The 12,458-nt window shown below is 44.8% G+C and overlaps 1 protein-coding gene across 1 annotated transcript; it reads right to left on the bottom strand.

The window, feature by feature from the left end:
• On the bottom strand, positions 42–12,043 carry LOC100620825 (rho-related GTP-binding protein RhoG-like). Its single transcript, XM_005659070.3, has 3 exons — positions 11,921–12,043; positions 6,046–6,150; positions 42–5,843 (listed from the first exon to the last, which is right to left on the bottom strand). Exons 2-3 carry the CDS (start codon positions 6,046–6,048, stop codon positions 5,253–5,255), a joined length of 594 nt encoding a protein of 197 aa, XP_005659127.1. The 5' UTR covers positions 6,049–6,150; positions 11,921–12,043; the 3' UTR covers positions 42–5,252.

The following is a 12,458-nucleotide window of genomic DNA, read 5'->3' as shown; positions in this document are numbered from 1 at the left end:
ACGTCCCTCAACTATGAGTAGATAAAATCTGGTATACTTATACAGTAGAATATTATTCAGCAGTAAAAAGAAATTAAGTACCCATATGGGCTAGAAAATGGATGGATGAACCTTGAAAACATGCCAAATGAAAGGAAAGAGTTCAAAATGACCACATATTGTTTGACTCCATTTATATGAAATGTTCAGAAAATAAAAGGAGATGAGTAGTTGCCTAGGTCTGGGGATGACTACAAGGGATTAACTGCATGAGGGATCTCTTTGGGTGATGGAAATGTTCTCAAACTGAATTTTGGTGATGGCATGACTCAGTAAGTTTACTAAAAATCATGAAATTGTACACTTTAAATGAGTGAATTTTACAGTATGTAAATTACACCTCAATAAAGCTTTTCTAAAACAAAAACATGATTTTGCTCTTCCTTACTCATGCACTTAATAGTGCACCAGCACTATTTGCAGTTGCCAGCCAGGATTAGTTTATTTTTATAACAAACAGAGGAAGGAGGGAGTTCCCGTCGTGGCTCAGCAGAAACGGATCTGACTAGCATCCATCAGGATGCAGGTTTGATCCCTGGCCTCGCTCAGTGTGTTAAGAATCCAGCATTGCCGTGAACTGTGGTGTAGGTCCCAGACAAGGCTCGGATCTGGTGTGGCTGTGGCTGTGGCATAGGCCAGCGACTATAGCTCTAATTCAACCCCTAGCCTGGGAACCTCCACATGCCACAGATGCAGCCCTAAAAAAAAAAAAAAAAGGAAGGATATTTTCCTGAGATAACTAAAGAGGCAAAAGATATTCAATGATACATCTTGTCTTTACAACCCAGCCCCTAGCAAAGTCATGCCTGCAACACAGTGGGAGCTTGATAATTGTTTCCTGAATGCTGTGTGAGAAAAATCACTGAAAGGGAACTAACAGGACTGTCATTATTGAAAACCAGGAAATGAAGCTAAATCCTGGAGATGAATAGGTAAGGGGTGGGCAGGAACTAGAGAATCGATGTTAGGGCAGACAGTTCCCTACCCTGATTATCTGATGTAGAAAAATAAGTACAGGAGTTCCCATTGTGGCTCAGCAGGTTAAGACCCGATGTTGTCTCTGTGAAGATGTGGGTTTGATCCCTGGCCTCGCTCAGTAGGTTAAGGATCCGGCATTGCTACAAGCTATGGTGTAGGTTGCAGATGCGCCTCGGATCCGGTGTTGCCATGGCTGTGGCATAGGATCCAGCTGTGGCTCTGATTCGACCCCGGCCCGGGGACTTCCATATGCTGTGGGTGCAGCTGTAAAAAGAAAAAAGTACAGTTACACATGTGCAGTATGGTAATTATAGTTATTTCAATCCTTTGCAAAGTTGAAAAGCATTAAAAACCGCACAAAACAGGGTGAGGGGAGTAGTGAGGAATTTCTTTGGTTTTTAGAAAGCAACAGACCTGTAAAATCAGAAGAGTTTATTACCATTCACTATGAATAATTTAAAAGTGATAGTAACATGTTAGTCTAAGTATAAAAACCAAGATGTCTGTCAGTATATGCTTAAGACTATCAAATCAGTCCAATACAAAACCACTTTATCAGACTGGTAGATCACACCTCCATTTAGTAGAAGACACAAGTTTGCCCAAACCAAAGCCAGGCTTACATATGGGAATATATCAGGTACTATTAAATTAAAAGCCAACCTAAAAAGATTACAGTAACCAAAGAGAAAGTTATCAGAGACCCAGGTGACAGCCATGTTTCTAATCCCTTTCAACCATGAAGTCCTATAAGCACCCAAGGTGGCATCAATTAGAATATCCTAAGACTGGAATATACTTCCATTTGGCTGCCTTTGGGAAAACCCAGTGTCTCTATGCCAAGGCAGTGGCCACATAATAGCAGCCCCACTTTCCAAAGTGCTACTAGGCCTTAGTTGAGGGCCACCCTCACCCTCTTCCAGTTAACACACTGCTCATACAGAATCCCCACCACCCCCAGGAGGCCCTGGGTCACACGCTGGAAAACAGATAACAGTACACTGAAACTGAGATAGAAGGCGTATGTTAGACAGTAGTATTCATCCTGGATCCTCCACAGCTTTAAACAATCAACAGTGTAGAAATGTATACCAATGAAGTACTGGGTGAGGTAGGGTGCACAGTGATGAAGGAAAAACAAACACTTTAGTCCATGGTGAGGAAAGGGGAAAACCAGAATGAAAGAATAGAAAATGTACATAAAATTTTATCTTCCAGCAATACTTGGTCAATATTCACTTAACCTCCAGGTTCCAGATTCTCCAAGAGTAGGATTGCTGGATTTAGCAAATAAAAACACAGGATGCCCTGTTAAATTTGAAATTCAGATAAACAGCAATTTTTTTTAGTGTGAGTGTGTCCCAAATATTGCAAGATAAACACACTAAAAAATTAGTAAAAAAAAATTATTGTATTTTGGAGTTCCCATTATGGCTCAGTGGTAACAAACCTGACCAGTATCCATGAGGACATGGGTTTGATTCCTGGCCCCGCTCAGTGGGTTAAGGATCCAGCATTACTGCAGTATAGGTCGCAGACACAGCTTGGATCTGGTGTTACCATGGCTGTGGTGTAGGCTGGCAGCTGCAGCTACAATTGGATCCCTAGCCTGGGAACTTCCATATGCTGCAGGTGCAGTCCTTAAAAAAAAAAAAAAAGCTAATTATATTTTGTCTGGCAAACCCTATCTAGGAGGTTCAGTTAGCCTGAGGTTACTCTGATCCTGTCTTGTCAAAGAATAACAATATCACAGAGCAAAGCAAAGGTACTTTACCCACTCCAAGGGGATGTATATGATCCTTTTAGCTCCATTTCCCAAACTCTCAAAAATCCCATGCTCTTCTGGCAGGGTGAAAGGACATGTGCACGGTGGAGTTGTCAACCACTATCTGCCAGATAAAGTTTTCCTTCCATGTCAAATGAAGAAGGTCAAAAATACACCAAGGGAGGGAGTTCCTATTGTGGCTCGGTGGGTTACAAACCTGATATAGTGTCCGTGAGGATGTGGGTTCAATCCTTGGCCTCAATCAATGGGTTAAGGATCCAGTATTGCTTTGGTGTAGGTTGCAGATGCAGCTCGGATCTGGTGTGGCTGTGGCTGTGGCGTAGGCTCCAGCTGCAGCTCTGATTCAACCTCTAGCCCAGGAACTTCCATATGCCACAGGTGCAGCCCTAAAAAAGAAAAAAACAGGAAAACAAACACGGAGGGAGGAGTAGCAGACCCACTGGGATAGGGAATCTGACTCCTTGTGTCCCAGGGCAGGCTGAGCAACTCCAGCAAAACCCTCACAAGAGTGACGAAAGTCCCATAGTCTGGAGACCCCCAACGTACTCCAATTCTCTTGAAGCAACTAAAAGACCTCAAAAGGCACACAGGGGTTGAAGGAACACATGCACACACATGGGGATATACAGAGGAGAGAGGAACAGGAAGCCTTTATAGTGACTCAGAAGAATGATAGCAGAAGAGAAGTCTCAGAAGGAATCACAGAACACCCTAATGGCAACTAATTTGATTAGTTCTAATTAATTTTGTTGTTTCCTTGGTTTTATGTAGGGGGCTAATCTTCAGTGGTCTTTCCCTAAAGTAGAAGGGTGACAGAAAAAAGGGCCCCACAGAAGCCTCAGAGACATAGCTTTGCAGACAGATTATTCATTCCACAGCAGAATGTTACAGAATCTGAGGGCAGATCTGAGCATCAGATCCCAGAGCCAGGAGTTCCCGTCCTGGCTCAGTGGTTAACGAATCTGACTAGGAACCATGAGGTTGCGGGTTCGATCCCTGGCCTTGCTCAGTGGGATGAGGATCCGGCGTTGCCATGAGCTGTGGTGTAGGTCGCAGATGCGGCTCAGATCCCAAGTTGCTGTGGCTCTGGCGGAGGCTGGCAGCAACAGTTCCGATTAGACCCCTAGCCTGGGAACCTCCATATGCCATGGGTGTGGCCCTATAAAGACAAAAAGACAAAAAAAAAAAAAAAAAAAAAAGATCCCATAGCCAGTGTACTCTCAGGACTAAGGGCCAAACCCATTTCCTAAGGATGGGAGCAGAACCATTAACAAGACCATGACTGGTAAACACTCCTCTCAAAGGCATGAAGAGAGAAAGATCACAAAGAACAGGACCACATCATGCTTTTTTTTCTTCACTTTCTCCTCCATGGGAATTCCTAGTCCCTAGTAACCCAGCATCTCTGAAACTGTTCCCAGAGATGTTAACAGGTGTTGCATGGGATCCCTCCAAATAAAGGTTCAGTGAAATAAGATTGGGAAACATTGCATGCTGCTTAAAAGTTATAACTTCCTGCAGTAGAAGAACCTATTCAGCACTATTTAAATCACTGGTTCCTGGGAGTTCCCATCGTGGCTCAGCAGAAACGAACCTGACTAGCATCCACGAACACGCAGATTCGACCCCTGGCCTCGCTCAGTGGGTTAAGGATCCGGCATTGCCGTGAGCTGTGGTGTAGGTCGATGACGCAGCTCGGATGCTGCGGTGCTGTGTCTGTGGTGTAGGTGGGCAGCTACAGCTCTGAGTCGACCCCTAGCCTGGGAACCTCCATATGCTGTGGGTGCGGCCCTAAAAAGACAAAAAAATAAAAATAAATAAATCACTGGTTCCTGCCTTATTTGACTGCAGAACCCTTTTAAGAAACATCTGTTACGGTTTCACAGAACTCTAGACAATCCTGCTTAACCATAATTGCAGAAATATCTTCTCTCAAGAATGGAAAGGAGATGTCAATACTGGGAACACCCAGGAATCACACATACAATGGTTTCCAAAAATTAGTAGCATAGCAGAAAGTTTAAGGCAATGATTTGAAAACCTAGAGAATCTTGTCCTTCTGTAAGGCACTCGCTCAATGGTAAATTCAGCCAGGAAAGCTGAAATTAGAATTCAAACAGCCAAGCAAAAGCCCACAAAGAACAGAACTAGGCTGCTCTGCTTAGTCGTGGCCTGGCCAAGACAGAAAAGCACAGCACTTGGTGGTGTCTCTCCTAACCGCTTCAACAGGGGAGACACACACACTCAAACTTCCTTCAAAAGGTTCAGACTGACCTTCAAAGCAGCCAAGTACAAACTAGCCTCTCTTCATTCCTCCAAAAATCAGATAATCTGAAGTCTAGGGTTTCCAGAAGAAGAGATAAATGGCTCCCACTGGCGTTGTTAAGTGCTGTCAAAGGAATTCCCCCTTATTCTTCTTAGGTGCAGTCCCCAAGCGGCACCCCCAAAGCTATAAGAGGACACACTTCTTGGTGTTCTTCTTTGTGGCAGGGTAAAGCACAGCCCGGACAGCTTCTGAAAATACCTCATGGACCCCATCCTGCATCAGGGCCGAACATTCCAGATACTTCACAGCCCCCACCTGCTTAGCCAGGGAAGTGCCTTGCTGAGGAGTTGTGGGCACTAGGCTCTGTTCCTTCAGCTTCTTCACTGTCTCAAGGTCACTCCGCAGGTCCCTCTTGGTGCCTACCAGCAAAACGGGTACATTGGGGCAATGATGCGAGACCTCTGGGTACCACTTATGCCTCACGTTGGCATAAGAGGATGGGTTGCCAATGGAAAAACAAATGACAAAGATATTAGTCTGGGGGTAGGACAGCGTTCGCAGTCGGTCATACTCCTCTTGGCCAGCTGTGTCCCACAGATTCAGGCTGACGATTTGGCCATCCACCGATGTCTGGGCACTATAGTTGTCAAACACAGTGGGGATATACTCCTCAGGAAAGGCATTTGTGGTGTAACTGATGAGGAGACAGGTCTTACCTACAGCCCCATCCCCCACAACCACACATTTGATCGTCTGCATTGTTCTCTTGGAGTCCTGTGTACAAGAGAGAAAGAAAGAATGTTCACAGACTTTGGTTAATTTAGGGAGCCTAAGCTATATAAACATTTCTCTCTGAGGAGAAAGAAAAGAGGTAACCACCACCCCACCCCCCGCAACACACACATCCACACTGCCCAGCCCCTTAGCACCACAGAAGAGTCAGCTGGGAAAGGTTGTATAGGGCAAGAGTTCTTACCATGGATGGAGTCCACGGACTGCTAGATGATAGCCTTCAGTGGATTCTAGAAGCCACCTCTGAAGTTGTGTGTAATATTATGTGTATGTGCATTAGTACATTTTTCTGGAAAGAAGATCCAAAGCTGATATCAGACTCTCAAAAAGGACTGTAAGCCCAAAAATATTAAAAACCATTGTATACATACTTATTTATGTTACATTATTGTCATAAGATCTGCATTATATCAAAGGCGTTAAAATGTTAGCAGGTGCTAAATACATGTTAATTTTTTTAAAAAGGCAATTCCTGGAGTTCCCATCGTGGCTCAGTGGTTAACGAATCCAACAAGGAACCATGAGATTGCAGGTTCGATCCCTGGCCGGGCTCAGTGGGTTGAGGATCCGGCATTGCCATGAGCTGTGGTGTAGGTCACAGATGCGGCTCAGATCTGGCGTTGCTGTGGCTCTGGAATAGGCCGGTAGCTACAACTCTGATTTGACCCCTAGGCTGGGAACCTCCATATGCCAAGGGAGCGGCCCAAGAAATGGCCAAAAAAGACAAAAACAAACAAAAAATAAAAAGGCAATTCCTGTTGTGGCACAGCAGAAGTGAATCCTACTAGTATCCATGAGGATGCACGTTCGATCCCTGGCCTCGCTTAGTGGGTCGGGGATCCGGAGTTGCCATGAGCTGTTGTGTAGGTCACAGACATGGCTCAGATCTGGCATTGCTGTGGCTATGGCATAGGCCAGCAGCTATAGCTTTGATTCAACCCCTAGGCTGGGAGCCTCCATATGCCACAGGTGCAGCCCCTAAAAAGCAAAAAAACCAAAACCAAACAAACAAAACCACACAAAACACCAGTATAGAAAGAAGGTTCCCAAGGTTGACTTTAGGTCTGTGGCTATAGATTCAGCAAAGGCACACTCTGTCCCTGAAAAACAATAACATAATATTGGAGAGAAAGGTAGGCCAGTCTGACCCAGCCATATGGAGAAGTGGCTAAGAATACAGATTCTGAAGTCAGACTGCCTGGAGTGAAAAACCAGTCTTCTCTTCTTAAGTTTTGTGAACTTGGGCAAGTTTATAACTGAAGCTTAAATGAAAGAATACAGCTGCCATACTGATTAATACCTGACACGTAGGAAGTACTCATTAAGTGTCAGAAGCTACTATGACTTCAAGAAAATTACTATTCTGCTGGGGAAGGCAAAAGTTTTGTAATGTGATTGCAATGCTGTACAAACCAGAGGACTCATCCTTTCCCACCTTATCTGAATAAAACGACGGATCATGGGAGTTCCTGTCATGGCCCAGCGGAAACATATCTGCTAGCATCCATGAGGACGCAGGTTCAATCCCTGGCCTCGATCAGTGGGTTAAGGATCCAGCATTGCTGCAGTGTAGGTTGCAGACACAGCTTTGATCTGGTGTTGCTGTGGCTGTGGTGTAGGCTGGCAGCTGCAATTGGACCCCTAGCCTGGGAACCTCTATATGCTGTGGGTGCAACCCTAAAAAGACAAAAAACAAAAACAAAAACTACAGATCATAACACCACCATACTCTAGTCCATTTCTTTTTTCTTTTTTTTTTTTTTTTTTTGGTCTTTTGTCTTTTTAGGGCCACACCCGCAGCATATGGAGGTTCCCAGGCTAGGGATCCAATCAGAGCTACAGCTGCTGGCCTCTGCCAATGCCACAGCAACGCCAGATCCGAGCCATGTCTGTGACCTATACCACAGCTCACGGCAATGCTGAATCCTTAACCCACCAAGCGAGGCCAGGGATTGAACCCGCAACCTCATGGCTCCTAGTCGGATTCGTTTCCGCTGCGCCATAACGGGAACTCCCCTCTAGTCCATTTCTTTATGAATAAAGTATTTGAGAGTTAATGGTCCAAAACGTCATCTCCAAGGAGCATGTTTACTGTGAGCTCCCATATTAATATCCTGTCGATGCCCTACTGTCAGTGCCCCTAAAGCATGCCATTTTCTTTAGCTTCTTAACTGCTGCCCAGTTTCAGACTGGATCCTTTTAGTACTAACTTCAAGTGTCAGAACATGGAGGAAAGGGGATACATTATCATACATATTTTTTTTATGGCTGCACCTGCAGCATATGCAAGTTCCCAGGGATTGAACCTGAGCCGCAGCTGCGGCAACACCAGATCCTTTAACCCATTGCTCTGGGCCAGAGATCAAACCCACGCCTCTGCTGCGACATGAGCCACTACAGTCAGATTTTTAACCCACTGTGCCATAGCACTAACTCCCATATGTTATTTCATTATAGGAAAAAATGAGAATCAATTCGTTTTGCACCTCAAGAATTTGGGGGAATAGATACCTCCCCCATCTTGTTGTCTTATTAGCTAAGGTCTACATTAGGCCCATGTCATGGACCAAAACAAAACACCTCATTTTGGGTCAGGGTAAAGAAAAGCTGGCTTTCTCAGTATGCTTTGCACAGGCCCACTAGCCCACTAGGGGTAGCTCTTTCCTCACATGGTCAATTCTGACCAGCAAGGCATTCCAGCTAGATACCTTCCTTTCCTTAGCACAGGTTCCACAGCCAAAAGTCCAGGGCCTAATTCAGTTCTAGTAGGCAACCATCCCAGAGTACTCACTGACCATCAGCTCTGTCTTTTTACATTTAGGAACAAGCATAGGGGATCAAACACACAAGGTCAATGGAAGTAGGGCAAAGTCAACCACTACATTCCTTGAGAACCACCTTCCTTGACTTTCCCAGTCTGGATTAATTTCCTTCTCCTCTGATAGCAGTTACTGCCTATACAACTCATCCTCCCAGCCTCCTCCAGGTACCACCCAGTGTCTCTGCTCAGTGACTGCTTGCTGAACCAGAGCAAAACTCTCAGCCACCAATGCCACTTTGCACCCCAGTTCAGCTCCTCATCTCTATAACTAGGAAAAGCCATCTAGGAGTACCTATCATGGCTCAGTGGTTAATGAACCCAACTAGTATCCATGAGGACATGGGTTCGATCCCTGGGCTTGCTCAGTGGGTTAAGGATTTGGCATTGCCGTGAGCTGTGGTGTAGGTTGCAGGCATGGCTCGGATCCCGCATTGCTGTAGCTATGTCTGTGGCATAGGCCAGCAGCCATAGCTCCGATTTAACCCCTAGCCTGAGAACCTCCATAGGCCTCAGGTGTGGCCCTAAAAAGACAAAAACAAAACAAAAAGAAAGCACCATCTACACTCCTTTCTATTGTTTAGATATACCAGTACTCCAGGTATAGATAATAAAATGATCTGTAGATGGGCACTCAAGTCACACTGATGGTGGACCTAGACAATGAAATGGAGGTAGGGTAGCCCAGGTCTGAATAAAACCAAAACATCCTCACCTGTAGCAAACTCTCATGAAAAGGAGGGTTCAACAAAAGTCCCAGGTATTCTGGGGGAGGGGGCTGCTTTGTACAGTTAACTCATTTATCCAGCCCACATATTCATTATACAACTTCCTCTACTTGTGTGTATGTTTGAAATTCTCCATAGTTAACAGGTTTAAAAATAATACTAAAAGTTACCATGTGGTGCAGCATGTTAGGGATCCAGTGTTGCCGCAGCTATGGCACAGGTCACACCTGTGGCATGGGTTCAATCCCTGGCCTGGGAACTTCCACATGCCGCAGGTGCTGCCAACATAATAATAATAATAAATATATCCGGAGTTCCCGTCGTGGCGCAGTGGTTAACGAATCCGACTAGGAACCATGAGGTTGCGGGTTCGGTCCCTGCCCTTGCTCAGTGGGTTAACGATCCGGCGTTGCCGTGAGCTGTGGTGTAGGTTGCAGACGCGGCTCGGATCCTGCGTTGCTGTGGCTCTGGCGTAGGCCGCTGGCTACAGCTCCGATTCAACCCCTAGCCTGGGAACCTCCATATGCCGCGGGAGCGGCCCAAGAAATAGCAACAATAACAACAACAACAACAACAAAAATAATAATAATAATAAATATATCCAAGAGAATTGAAGACAAGCTCTCAGATAATTGCACACCCATGTTCACTGCATCATTATTCACAATAGCCAAGAGGTAGAAGCAAGCAACCTAAATGTCCATCAATGGATAATGGATAAAGAATATATATATAATACATATATAATATATACATATATTTTACTCAGCCTTAAAAAGAAAAAGGAAATCTCTTCATACACTACAACATAGATGAACCTTGAGGACATTATGCTAAGTGAAATAAGCCAGTCACAAAAAGCCAAATACTACAATTCCCCTTATATAAGGTATCTAGAAGAGTCAAAATTCATAGAAACAAAGAATGGCGGCTGCCAGGGGCTGGGGGAGGGGGAAATGGGGAGTTGTTTAAGGGATACAGAGTTTCAGTTTTTCAAGAGGAAAAAACTCTATAGAGATCTGTTGTACAACAATGTGCAGATAGTTAACACTACTGTACACTTAAAATGGTTAAAAATACAAAAAAATAAGAGTATGTTTTTAAACAGCTGGGAGCTCTGAGAAAAGCCAATACTTTGTTCATCACTTATATGAGAAAAGCTTCTTTCGTTCAGCTCCCAGATCCACCATCACTAGGCTGCCCAGCTATGATCACCTACAGCTTTCTCCTCATCACCACCACCCACACACTCTGGCAGGTGCTAATATGCACAATGCACTGCTAAGAGGGACTCAAAAAAAGGTTAAAAATTATGATAGAAGCTCATACTCCTATGGAAAAGGCAGGACTTTTCTAAAAAGGCAAACAGTAATACACAGTAATGAATGGCCCACAGGAAAATAAGTTGCTATGGGGAAGGCTGTTACAGGCACTGTGCAAAATACTTTCACATATCTTATTTAAGCTTCACAGTAGCACTGTGAAGTAGACATCAGATCAGCTCAGAGATCATTAAGTATGCCTCTAGGATTGGAAATTGGAAGAAGCCTGAAGTTGCAGAAACCAATACCTCAGAAGGTTCCCTTCCAAGTTAGTCACTCACTTTTAACCTTGTAATTCTAGTTTCTTCTAAATATTCCAATCTCCCTATAGAGGAAAAGAATCTGAAAAAGAATGGATATGTTCATGTATATAACTGAATCACTCTGTTATATAGCAGAAATTATCACAACACTGTAAATCAACTGTACTTCAACAAAACTTTAAAAAATGGGAAAAAAAATAAATCATCCAATCTCATCTGACAAAACATCCTTCTTCACATGTACACTGCCTAGCAGTCAATTTTCTCCTAGGTTAGACACACCACATAAAAGACCCAGGAACAATCAAGACAAGAAAGCAGCTCAAAGTATTACCGTTTCTAGTACATTCTCCTCCAGTCTCACCCTTTTCCATAGATCTAATCCACTTGAAATAACTCTTTTTGAACCGAAAACAATTCAGAAGACTCCCCATTTTTTGTCACTACTTTCTGCAACTTAGTTATCTACTAAATCCAGGAAGCTTTTTCACATTAAAGACTAACTTCTCTGGTTCAAGAACAGGCACAGACGACTTCAGCACACTAGGGAGCGACGGAAGCCATGTGTACACTCCCCAACCCCAAGACAGGGGAGAGTATCCTGCGCCTGGAAACTTAACGGGTGGCAATCCTAGTGACCCATCGATAGCCATCACAAGCCCGCTCGGCACTTCCCTCACACCCTTTCCACAGAGGGTAGGTGGTTCTGGGACTTCCGATGGACTCGTGAGCCCGGGACGGATAGGTGCCTAACGCTGGATTCACAAACACGAAGAGCTGGCTCAATCTCCTCCGATATACAGACAACGCATCCCACCCTCGAATCCCTTCCATCCTATACTAAGGTAACTGTCCTGGGGATGGGGAGACTCAAGGAGAAAAGAGTGGACGAGGGGACCTCCTAGGGGTGGTCCTCGATAAGGATTACCCAGCAAAGTGGTCGTCCTCCTGCACGGTTCAACCGCAGCGGGTAAAGCCTCCCGGGCGTCTCTTGCTGGGCTGGGCAGGGCAGGCTCCGCGGGCTAGGCGCTACATCCGGGTAGCGACCGAGTGCCGCCCCCATCGTCGGACGAAGTCTCCACCCGGTGCCCCGAGACCTCGTGGGAAATGGAGTTCTAGCGTTTGCCTCGCGGTCTGCAAATCACAGGCTTCTAAACTACACCTTTGGGTAATCAAAGATTACTGGGGTCTAGGCCCCAGTACCAGTTCCTCGATTCGGAGGTCCCCGGGCTTTACAAACTCTTGACCAAGTGAGACCATCTCCTCCTCCGAGCCCTGTTTTCTCCTCAAGACATAAAGAGGCAGTCAGGGGACTGAAAAACTGTTAAGAAAAATGAAAGCGATTTTAAAAATTATGGTCTCTGTCACCATATATTAGTTTGCATTTTCTAGACTTTTATGTAAATGGAATCGTGCAGTATGTACTCTTTTTTTTAACAACTTTGAGATACAAATGCACATACCAT

This window comes from Sus scrofa, chromosome X (genome assembly GCF_000003025.6).
Source record: "Sus scrofa isolate TJ Tabasco breed Duroc chromosome X, Sscrofa11.1, whole genome shotgun sequence".
NCBI classification, from domain to species: domain Eukaryota; kingdom Metazoa; phylum Chordata; class Mammalia; order Artiodactyla; family Suidae; genus Sus; species Sus scrofa.
Note: the sequence above shows the minus strand (reverse complement) of the source record. Positions and strands in the feature narration are given on the sequence as shown.